Source organism: Poecilia formosa, unplaced genomic scaffold (assembly GCF_000485575.1).
Source record: "Poecilia formosa unplaced genomic scaffold, Poecilia_formosa-5.1.2 Scaffold3, whole genome shotgun sequence".
NCBI lineage: Eukaryota > Metazoa > Chordata > Actinopteri > Cyprinodontiformes > Poeciliidae > Poecilia > Poecilia formosa.
Window position 1 is genome coordinate 6,786,262 of NW_006799942.1, and position 11,280 is coordinate 6,797,541.

General features: G+C 39.8%; 1 protein-coding gene and 1 long non-coding RNA gene across 2 annotated transcripts in view; both read right to left on the reverse strand.

Moving 5' to 3' along the window:
• Window positions 1-8,032, reverse strand: part of LOC103142245 (calpain-5-like) — a 9,016-nt gene extending 984 nt beyond the window's left edge. Inside the window, exons 1-12 of the mRNA XM_016674410.1 lie at window positions 7,822-8,032; window positions 6,733-6,918; window positions 5,935-6,066; window positions 5,237-5,433; window positions 4,158-4,338; window positions 3,873-4,063; window positions 3,274-3,351; window positions 2,988-3,183; window positions 2,777-2,899; window positions 937-1,139; window positions 707-825; window positions 500-633 (exon numbers count right to left, since the gene is read on the reverse strand). Of these exons, the coding sequence (XP_016529896.1) occupies window positions 500-633; window positions 707-825; window positions 937-1,139; window positions 2,777-2,899; window positions 2,988-3,183; window positions 3,274-3,351; window positions 3,873-4,063; window positions 4,158-4,338; window positions 5,237-5,433; window positions 5,935-6,066; window positions 6,733-6,894 (1,716 nt within the window). The 5' untranslated portion in view covers window positions 6,895-6,918; window positions 7,822-8,032. The remainder of the gene's footprint in view (window positions 1-499; window positions 634-706; window positions 826-936; window positions 1,140-2,776; window positions 2,900-2,987; window positions 3,184-3,273; window positions 3,352-3,872; window positions 4,064-4,157; window positions 4,339-5,236; window positions 5,434-5,934; window positions 6,067-6,732; window positions 6,919-7,821) is intronic.
• LOC107836892 (uncharacterized) overlaps window positions 1-11,280 on the reverse strand; it is a 17,584-nt gene that overhangs the window by 5,545 nt on the left and 759 nt on the right. The gene's annotated exons all lie outside the window — the stretch shown is intronic.

Here is an 11,280-nt window from a genome sequence, read left to right on the forward strand (position 1 = left end):
TACAACCAGGTTACATTAGAATAGAAATTTTTGCACAGGCTGCAATTAATTTAGTGTTTTTTAATTGCGTGTAATTAAAAGCACTTTACATACTGTGCTGTTGTACATGTGTTGCATGTTTAGCCCTTCTACCCTGGTCTACAGTTTTTTGAATATGTAATAAATATATATTAGTTTACCACCGTGATGTGGAAGCATTATTGTTACATAAATTTAACACCTATTTGTGGGGTTGCCAGGCTTGCCAGTACTTGTGTACATGTGCTTTTAAGCATTTAGTTTTTTTTAAATATGTATAGGGAAAGCCTTTCAATTTACCATTTATGTTGTTCAGAGAAATCCTGACTCTGCTTTGTTTTAATTTAAAGTCTTTTTTCTGCCTTCTGATGTTTTTTCATCCCTAAAAACAGTAAATGACTAAAAACACCAGTAAGCCTTGGCAGTAAATACCAGCCCCACTGATCTGAGACTAATCACTGTCACTGATTTTTCAACTTACCTGCACTGTTATGGGCTCTGCGACCTTCTTCCTGTAGAAAATGGCGCTAAATTCAAAAACCGGGGTCAAAGTGTTCTTGGTGGTGGACTTCACTGATTGGTCCTCGCAGGAAATGATCACATATGGGTTTATGCCTAAAAGATGCATTTAGTTTTATTTCTGTGAATTATAAATGAGCAGGACTCGTTTGAGAAAACATTCTCTTACCCTCCGCCTGGTCTTGCTGACCGATCTCAGCTCTGTACACATGTATGTGGGTAACAAGTTGAGGATATTCACAGGGCTCAGTACAACTTTTAGGCTGTGGTTTGTCCTTCACTAGCTCCCTGAGGGAAGACATGGATAGAAAATATGTTTCTTAATATTCTGACTTCAATCAAAAGGCAGCCACAGATTAGTTTAAATCATTTGAATTTTCTGTGCCATCAGTTTCTTACCGGCAGCAGTTGTCCACGTCCGTGTAAATCCGGAGCATGAACTCTCCTTCTATGAAAGGCTCGTAGGTGGTCGGGATGACGACATATCGGCCCTGTGGCAGCTCGATTCTCTTGAACACCGTCCGAGCGTTGATGTAGGTGAACCCATGCATAATTTCTAGCGTCTCTAGTTTATGCAGACGATACTTCCTGTTCACTTCCACCTGGAGGGGAAGTCCAGGTTGTACATTCGTCACTGCAGCTTATTTCTGTGCATGTACACTTCTTTCCCCTCCATATACCGCATTATAATGCGCATAGAATAGACGGTACAGTTTGGGGTTGCCACCTGTCCCATATTGAATGAGTGATCCCTAGGTACTCTTTATATAGTAGGCTGCCCCAGTCATTGTTTCACTCAGTGTTGGTGTTGCGATATTGTGCCCAACTGTTTTCTGGGTAAAATAGACCAACCGACACGCTGCCGCCGCAGTCTCTGTCTCTCTTCCCCCGCCTCCCCCGGCTTTAAATGTACAGAGGCTGGTCCCTTGGTAACCCTAGTCAAAGCACCCCGGATGAATGTCTAAAGCCGCTTTGTTGACATAAAGAATTTCAACAAAACAGTCCGACTCCGGTCTGCGAGGAGAGCCGCGACTGGGCCGGGGCGTGGCCGGACGATGGTCACCCTTGTCCGTTCGCGCACAGCATGTTCGTGGAGAACGTGGTGCTAAATTACCCAAGTACATTCTAGACCAGTGTTTCTCAACCCTGGTCCTCTGCGCCCCCCTGCTTTGCATGTTTTAGATGCGCCTCTATTCCAGAACAGCTGATTCAAATGATTGCATGACCATCAAGTACTGCAGAAGCCTGTTAATCACCCCGAGATACTATTCAGGTGTGTAGCAAAAGGGAAAAACCTAAAACATCCAGGACAGGGGGGCGGTGAGGACCAGGGTTGAGAAACACTGTTCTAGACGGTCGGTAGGTAGATAGGTCAGTCAAACTTTATTAACAAACCAGCGTTCTGACAACTATCCCAGCATGCACCGCGCGCTTCTTCTTCTACGGGCGAAAATAAAGCCGGCGGCTGCTTACCGTAGTTGCTAGATCTGTTGTGGCTCAATATTGGTGCATATATAAGGCGCACCGGATTATAAGACGTACTGTCGGTTTTTGAGGAAATTGAAGGTTTTTAGGTGAGCCTTGTAGTGCGGAAAATACGGTAGTTTAACTATGATTAGAATATATTTGCTCCCTTTCATTTGTTTTAGTTTATTTTTTGTCTGACCTAAATCAGACAGATAACTTGATAAACTGCTTTCCAAATAATTTTAATTTGTAAGGGGATAACACTTTAGGATCAGGAACACCAAACTGCAGTAGTTAGGAACTAATATCATGTACTAATGAGTAGTTAACCAGTACTTACTGGGGAACACAAGCGAGCCTTATTAGTCATCTGAGTCCAGTTAATTCAGATGTTACCAATAAATCTATCAGAGCCTGCCAAAGATGGGAGATCAAATGTCCCAAATTGTTTAAAGGCATAGTGATCTTAGTGTATTTAGACTGTTGACTTTGAAGAAAGCAAAATTGCTTTAAAAAATTAGCTCTCTCATTATTCTGGCATTCACCAAATAGAAAAACATATGGTGATCCTATTGGACCTAAAACAGGAAAAGTTTATTCTGATTTCATGTCAGACAGTGAGAAAAAAATATGTCTTTTAATGTATTGTTTTAATTGTACATACAAATATATAATCACAGCTTTCCATTACAACTATCCACCGGTGTTTGCCTCACTAAAAGCAGAGTCCTTGTTTTTTACAACAGAGAGTTGTATAGATGATTTATGTTACCTTTACGATGGTGAAGCCGATGCTTAGATTTTCTCCTTGACCTTCTTTCCTGTAGATCCTTCTGTCTTTCTGCTGCAGTGAAATCAGGACCTCGTCAGATTCTTTGGTGACATCAAACAAGTACTGGAAGAGAAGGGGAAATGCATTAGTTTTAAGTTGTTAGTTAGTATGTGTAGATAGACTGACAGAGTTTCTCCAGAGCCTTCAGCACCTGTGGGTTCTGCAGAAATGTCTCCATGTGGTTGGTACAACCACCGGAGCGGTTCAGCAGGGGGTCGCTGTTTTGAGTCCATTTTCCAAAATGCGCTTCCTCATTCCAATTCTTATGGATGCTCACCACTGAGGTGTTCATTAGATGGCAAATATCCACTTCATCGAAGTTCTTGCACCAGTCTGTGAATGACATCCTGTTGATCCAAACAGAGAGCGCATCGATACTGAACAGTTAGGAATCAAATTAAAATGTAATCAGAGTGTAATCAGAGATCCCGACCCACCAAAACTCTCCATCGTCTGCCACTGTGATGCCGAGGTTGGCCTTTTCTGTGTCATCGACCTTTGACCATTCTTCAGAACTGACAAACAACAATCAAAGCCAAAAAGGTGGTTATTTACCAGGAAACTTTCAAAAGATACAGAGAATGTTCCAAAGCATTCTACTTTAGACAACAACTGTTTCACATGTGTCACCCTGTAACATGGAAGAAATAATGCATGGTTTTTATATTTGTGTCTTTACAGAGTAAATGCATCATAATCTGGGACTCCTTCCAAGTGACAGATTTTGTTGCAATATTCTTAAGAAATGTAACTGGATTGGTTGTTGACAGATTGCTCAAGTTGTTTCCTTGTCTTATTCCACTGTAAAACTACTTGTCATGTAGGTATTCTGGAAATACTACTGCTTAACCTTTAACATGAAAATGCCACATCAAACGAAGGACATTCTTGGCTACCAGGTAAGTGTGCTAGCAACTGTACAACATGTACTATACTATGTTTTCAAATTATTTTTAAGAATAAAGCTCTGAAAGATTGGGGCTAGCTAAACCTAACTCACTGTTAGGAAAATGACTACCACATGACCCCTCCTGACCTGTCACTCCACGCTCCTGTCCACTCAGCTTTACCCCAGGGATTTCTCAGGCGGATGAGTGGAATGGTTTCACTGTTAAAGTAGGCCCGCAGCCTGTTATCCAAATCTACTCGTTTCACGTCAGTGACCGAGTACGCATGGCCTCGCACCAGCCCCTCTTCCGTCCTCGACTCAAGTCCAAATCCCCGAGGCTGTGAAATTTCAAAGAAAATGTTTGATTTTTGCATTCCTGAAGACTAAGGAAACGTAAACAGAGAAAACTTCCAGCGACACGTAGTCACTCACATCAATGGAGGCGTTGATGATTCCATTGTGTTCCCACACCTTGACTAGATTATCAAACAACTTCTCTTGGTTATCTGTCCTGTATGGTTTCAGGTCAATAGTTTCTGCCACAGCTCCAGTAAAATCCACCACAGCATCTGTAGCGTTACCTCCATCCAGGGACTGATAGCTGCCAAAGAGCCTGGACACAGTGGGAGGAGGGACATTCGAAGAGTTGATAGTCAGCTAAAATAATTTGATAACTTAAAATATTAATGTGGTGGAAAATACTACAAATCTGTCTGTGTATGTTCTCCTGGCAACAGCTGGCTCCATTGGATTACCAGACAGACGAGAAATAACTAAGTTTCATCACTCCAAGCAACGTGTCTGCACAGCTCCAGACTCGGGTGACGGCATGTTTTATACCAATGTATCCAACACTTTGCATTGCGTTTGAGTTGTGTTTACACACTGTCCATGAGCTAATCTGATGACCACATGAAGTGGATATCTGTAGCTGTTGACTCAGAAAGGTGTGACCTCTGCGCAGCAGGTTCCTCTGGATCAAGTGATTCTGCTCTGAGATTTCACATGGCCTACCAGTTGGTGGCTGAGCTGCTGTGGTTTCTAACTTCTTAGAAACAAACCAACAGCTGATTGCAAAGTTATATCGAGGTTTTGCACAAGTGACATTGTGTCATGATGCCACTCTGAGCTCCTAGTACTGATCTATTCATTCACAAAAGTTTCTAGAAGTGTGTTTGGATTTAATGAATGAATGCATGAGTGAATACTTTCAGCAACATAATCCATGAAGATAAGACACCACAGCATTGCTTAGATGACTCTTGTCTTTGCATGAAGTTATGGACTGATACTTAAAAATTCTGTTTTCCTCTGAATGACTTAAAAAAGTGACATACTTCTTATTCAAATCAAACAAATGTATTCAGCTTAAAGGTCAGGTTTTTCACAGTTTTTTAGTGACACTATAGAGTCACAATAACATATTCATTTATTTTAAGACTTTATATGCAGTTTTATCAGGGCTGCCAGTGAATGTACAGGATGCTGAGGAACAGATTTGGTTTACTGACTTGGCGTAGGCTTTCTCCAGCAGGGCGCTCCAGAACTCATTGTTTTGTTTTGACTGACAGTAGATGAGTTGTCCGTTGATTGTCGGCAGTCGGTCGTCTATCACCACGTCTGTCCACTGACCGAAAATCCAGAACCGGAAGTGGAAAATCCCACCGTAGTTTGAGTCCCACTCCTGCTCCTTCCAGTCAGGAATTACCTGGAAACATGCAAAGACAATAAATTTACCAAACGTCTCGCGGTTTGCCACAATGGCATCTCCTCCAAAGCGATGGTAGTAAACAATTTAAATATTTGATTAGGAAATGGGCAGTCATCCTCGGGATATACATTTGAATTTCTAAATCTTTAAAGTACGGCATTATGGGTAACCTGTGTCTGCTTTACAGTAACAGAGGTTGCGTTGAAATATTTTGAAGGAATGAAACTGAATCAGCTGCATTGTTGTTGGAACAGATCACTTGCACATTTTTCTCTCCTCCACTTTTTCCACTGTTAAAAGCTACTTGGACTTCTTTGGTGTTAAGTTTCTGTCAACTTTTAAAATGGAAAACTGCATACCACAGTTTCGGGGACAAATTGTTACCAAAGTCTTTCTTGTTAGACACTTTCTTGATTTATTAATTTCAACAATAGTCTGAAATAAATGTTTTGAAGTGCTAAAACAAACTTTTTAATTAACTATTTTAAGTAAACTCACCTTCTCCCAGAGTTTTGGTCTTAAAGCCAGGGAGGCGCAGGCAGCAACCATCCAGCAGTTTCCCATACTCCCCTGGTTCAAGTCATGAGAGCTGACGCCCTCTACAAACAGGCGTGGGTTTTCACATATTTCCTAAAACATTAAAAAGTATATATCTACTTTTTGAATAAATAAATCAATGGCAACTTTGATAATTTACCTGGCTAAAACAAACATTTCTACATCAATTTCTAAGTTATGTGAAACTTCTCCAATTAAAATTATTTGAAGGCACAGAATCAGCCTGGTACCAGACCACATTCTCACGTAGGAAAGACTCACCTGATATTTAATTTTTAGGTATTGTAATTATTTTTAATTGAAATTAACTTAATCAAAGAATTTCATGAATATGTGTGTACGTATTCCATCCAGTCGTGTTTGTAGAAAGTATTGGTACATGAGTGCAAGAAGCAAATACATCCCACACTTTTAAGATTTTATTTGTAAAAAGATTAAACACATTTGTCATTTCCTTTTACTTTGAAATTATGTGCCTGGCTTTAACATGCAGTGTTTATGGTTAAGCACAGATTTATTTTAAAAATAAATCCTGAAAGTAACAGGAAAGCAACAAAAAAAACAAAAAAAAACAAAAGTGACAAAATTCATGTGAGTTGCTTCATTTGTTCAAATTAGGAGTCTGTCTTCAGGGCCATGCAGACACGATCAAGAATATTACTTTGTCAGAACAAGAAAAAAAGTTAATCTATGGAGACATAAAAGATTTTAAACATTTCTGGAGTGACATAAACTCACCCCAGGTCGTTTCCACTCCACAAATCGAATTACATCAGGGAGGTCCTTGTAATAAATCGATGAATCGGTGGCCGGGAACTCTGGATCTTCAAACAGCGTCCCGTTCTGGTTGTGCTGCTTCTTCAGCTCAGCGTAGAGCTGATCCTTGTAAGCGACAGACATGGTGGAGATGCTGAGGCCTCACAGCTGCAGATGAGACAGCAGAGGATTCTGGTCTTTATTTGGGAGGAATCAGAAATGATTTAGTCTTGGTGGGATTGCTGTACTGCTCCAGACTGACCCATGACCCTAAGTGAGTCTCGGTGGACTCATTGAGTTTGTCTGGACAGATGAAAAGTATTTATGATATTGGAAAAGATTTGATGCCTTCACCTTTGCTGGCTGTAGAACATAAATGTCGTTACGCTTGATGTGCTTATCGCTGACATTTTACCTGCATACCTGAACGGTGAGGTGGCTTGATAACTGATCATTCAGTATTGACTGAGAATTTATTGAGACTTTTCTCGGATTTACCATTTTTATGGCAAGATTTTAATTTGCTTTTCTTCACTGGAATATTAAAGCATAAAATGTAAAAAAAAAAAAAGTCTCAAGAAATTTTGTTTTTCACCTGGCTGTTACAGGTGACGCCATCTTCACTTCCCAGTGTTTCCAGGATGTACGTGAACCAACATAAAGATCAGGGAAAACCATTTGTTTAAGGGGTGCAGGTCTTAATGTTTTTATCTTTTTAATCTCTTTTTCTTTTTCTTTTTTTTAAAGAAAAAAATCTCTTTCTCTTTCTCACTGTTTATTCAATGTCACGTGTTGTTTTTATTTTAATTATGTAATGCACTTTGAAATGCCTTGCTGCTGAAATGTGCTATACAAATAAAATTTGATTGATTGATTGATTGATTGATTAAAGACATGTTCATGTTTATTTCAACAAGAGAAACAAAGTAAAATGTACTTAAAGTAAAGATCAAACTGAGGTTCAGTAAACAGTAAACGCTGCTCTTTAGTCAGTATTTTATACCAAAGTTGTGTAACATGTTCTTAAAAGTTACAAATGAAGAACAGAAACATTTCAAAAGCAACACTTACCAACCAGAAAGTCTTATTCTTGTGAAGATGAACTTAGATTCTTTCAATCTTCCCTGAAACTCCACGCCAGGTGTTACAAGTCAGTCCACGCTTAAGCTTCAGAAACCACAACACGAAACAGCTGTCTACCACACCTCGCTCTGAATGAAATGAGATTTCCTGCTCTGCTGCTGTGAGGAGTTCACAAAAGCAGGGTCAGAAAACTGGCCTGGTGGCTTTAACAGTGTGTAGGAGTATGCGTCATGTAAAACGACCGATTGGACCTCTGAAAGTATTAAAGGAAGGGGAAACAGAGAATAAACACCCCCGCGTCCTCTGAAGGTAAAACTGGTAGAAACTTGCTGGTCTTGTTTAGAAACTATTAAGGAAGAATAATATCTAAATTAATTAACTTTGGAAAAGTTTGGCTCTCTCTTCCTCTGGATCCCAGGTCCTCCCGGCGAGCCAAGTGTGGCCACAAGGAAAGCAACAACAATGCGTGTTGACGTCACAGAATTACAGAGTTTAATCCAATATAAGACAATGTATAAACTTACACCAGAAACTGCAGAACAACGGAGACATACATTCATTTACCTGACATAAATGGAAAGAAGAAGAAAAGCAAAGACATGCAAAGACATCTTTGGAGAGTTGCAAGAGCAAATCTGATCTGTTACTTCTGTGTAGAAAGTTTTATAGTAAAAGGCGTATTCTTATCTTTAATTTATTCAAATAAGGCGTATCTTTGCTCATCCAACCAGGAGCTATCTCTGACCAGAAACCCCTGCCGTGTTTACGGCCTTTCACAGATGAGTGTGAAAAGCTACAACTTCCACTGTATTGTTTTCCCACAGACAAAAGGCAATTCAAACGATCCTAGCAAACCATCTGCTGGAACTACAGGTAACATAAAGGTCAATAGGCCAGAATAAGTTACTGATTTAAAACCACAATTTAGGCCATTTGAATCAAGACATGTTAAGTTTTAAAACTAGCTTATTTTAAATTTATTTTCTCAACAAAACACACAGAACTCAAGATTATAGTCATCATTTTAGTGTCACAAATACGATTGTCTGTCTATGTTGAATCTTTTTTTAAAAATCTTTTTTATTGCACCACTGATAAATTGAACTGTAGGAACGAAACAAACGGGCAGGCACCAGCGATCTGAACTCCACTGTGACTCCCACCTGAAGAGATCTGGTCAGGCTAACCACCACGGATCAGTTTCTTTCTCAATATCCTTAGTTCTTCTCTCAAAATTAAATATGTAAATCAAGGAACATGTGAGTGTCTCAGAATTACAAGTTCTTCTTTCATTGAGTTCGAATAAGAATCAAATTGATTAGTCATGTTGTCAATAGCGGTGTGCTCTGGAGGGATATTAAAAAGCATGTTCTTATATCTTTCAACAAGTTTACTTTTTTCTACATTTTAATTGCTTTTGTCATGTTGATCAAACTGTATCATGCGAGTTAGGCTTAGGGTTTCTGTTGAATAGTCTCGACCGGCACAATTTAAGGATCATTTCTTATAAAAATGCAAAATGCTTTAACAAGTTTTCATAATATGTCAATCATATAGATTTTTTTTTCTAAATATGTGCTGAACTGCACTGCATAACTGAAACAAACCAGGGTAACAATGCAAAAATACCACTAAAATAACAGTGTAAGTTTTAGAGAAAAAGAAAGAAAAAAGTTGTTTAATCTGAAAGGCATGAAAGAAGAGGAAGGACATGTATTTACTTCATGGTACTAAATTTCTACAAAACAAAGGGATAGGAGGCCTCCTCATTTTATTTTAATACTTTTTATCCTTTTATTGGTATTGATCCAATAGAGGCGGCTGCTAATGTTAATTAAATATTTGGAAACGTGGCCAACACAATCTGAAATATTTCATTCTCTTCCTCTGCTATCATTATTAAAACTACAGACAGACTACAAATTAACATCATTATTCACAATGTAATAGCCCAGTAGAAATTCTTGCAGAAGGAATCCAAGTAAATGGCAGAAAGCCCAGACAGACTGAGCCATAGGCGAGAGTTGGATCAAGTAAAATGGCACAGGAAGGCAAAGGCCAAGCTAGAATAATCCTGTCAAGTTTTCTAATTGGAAGCAAGTTTTTAAAACCAGAGACTTTGGGGTTGTGTTTCCTTAAGCTTAATGTTGATCAGTTTTATTTGTTCCAAACCCATTTTAGTGTTCAAATGGAGTCCTCTCAGTCTGTGTTCATGTAAAACTGGTATAGAGAGTTCAGTGACACCAGCTGATTTACTGGAGCCTTGTTCCAAAAGCACAAAGGTCCCATGTACACATGAAACTGGTTTTGAAATAAATAAAATAGGCTAACATTAACCTATCTGTAGTGGTATAGAAATATACATAATTCCCCACAAAAAGTTTCCAGGTGAGAAGTTCCGGTTCTTGAAGTGGGCGTGGTGTATATAAGGGAGCTGCGGCGTTCATTCAGGCATGTGTCGTCTTTGTTCTCCCACTGTGTGGCTTGCGTCCGGTGGACTCTGGCAACGGAAAGCAACAAATCGCTGGCTGGTGCATGTTGCGCTGATGTTTTGGTGGTAAAACGCCACTGCACTGCGTTCCTTCTCTTCCTCGGTCTGCGAGTGTGTGTGCATGTTTTGTGGATCAGCAGGTTCCCCACAGTTGAACCATTGCTGCTCTGTCTACGTTCGTTTCCCGGTTCTGTTCGGCTTTGTTCTGCGCCGGCTACGTAAATCTCCCGGATTTCTGCACAATTGTTCTGAAGTTGGACTGTGGCGGCGTTATCCGCCCTGATTGGAGCGGTGTTTAGGGTGTGGCATCGGCGCGCCCGTTTCATCTCCCGCTGTGGCGTGGCAGGGCCACGCCTGGTCTTAATGTTTTAACTTGTATTGTCTGATTTTTATTTTTCTACTTCTGTTCACAGCCCTTTTGTCTTTTTAGTCGGGCTGATATTGTTATATTGGTTAACTGTTTGTTTTTGTTTGCAGTTGCTGAGGTCCGGTGGCGGTGTTGGTGTGGTGACGGTGTCTTCCTCATCTGTGTGCTGTGATTCTGGAGTTTGGGTTGTCTCACTGCGTCTGGTGTTAAAGGTTTTTTTATTTATTTGCTGTGTTTGGTGGATGTCGTCCCCATAGCGCCCCCTCCGGCCGGTAACCTCACTGCTGCAGCTCTTCTGTTTTCTTCTATTTCCTTTGATTTCTTTAGTTTAATTTTTTAAAAAGAAACTGATTTTAAAAACATTTTCAAAAGAATTTAATAAACTTTTTTTATATAATTTTGAAATGGTCTCAGATGTTTTAATCCATGCATAACTGAACCTGTGTGCCTTAAGCAAGAGGCAATATTCTCTGGGCGAAATTCCCAGGGTGGTGGCGTTGAGCAATTTACTAAAATTAAACTTCCACAAAATCTGAATTTCCATCTAGTGTTGCCACATACCTGAATGTTTCTGATGGGGACCTTGCAG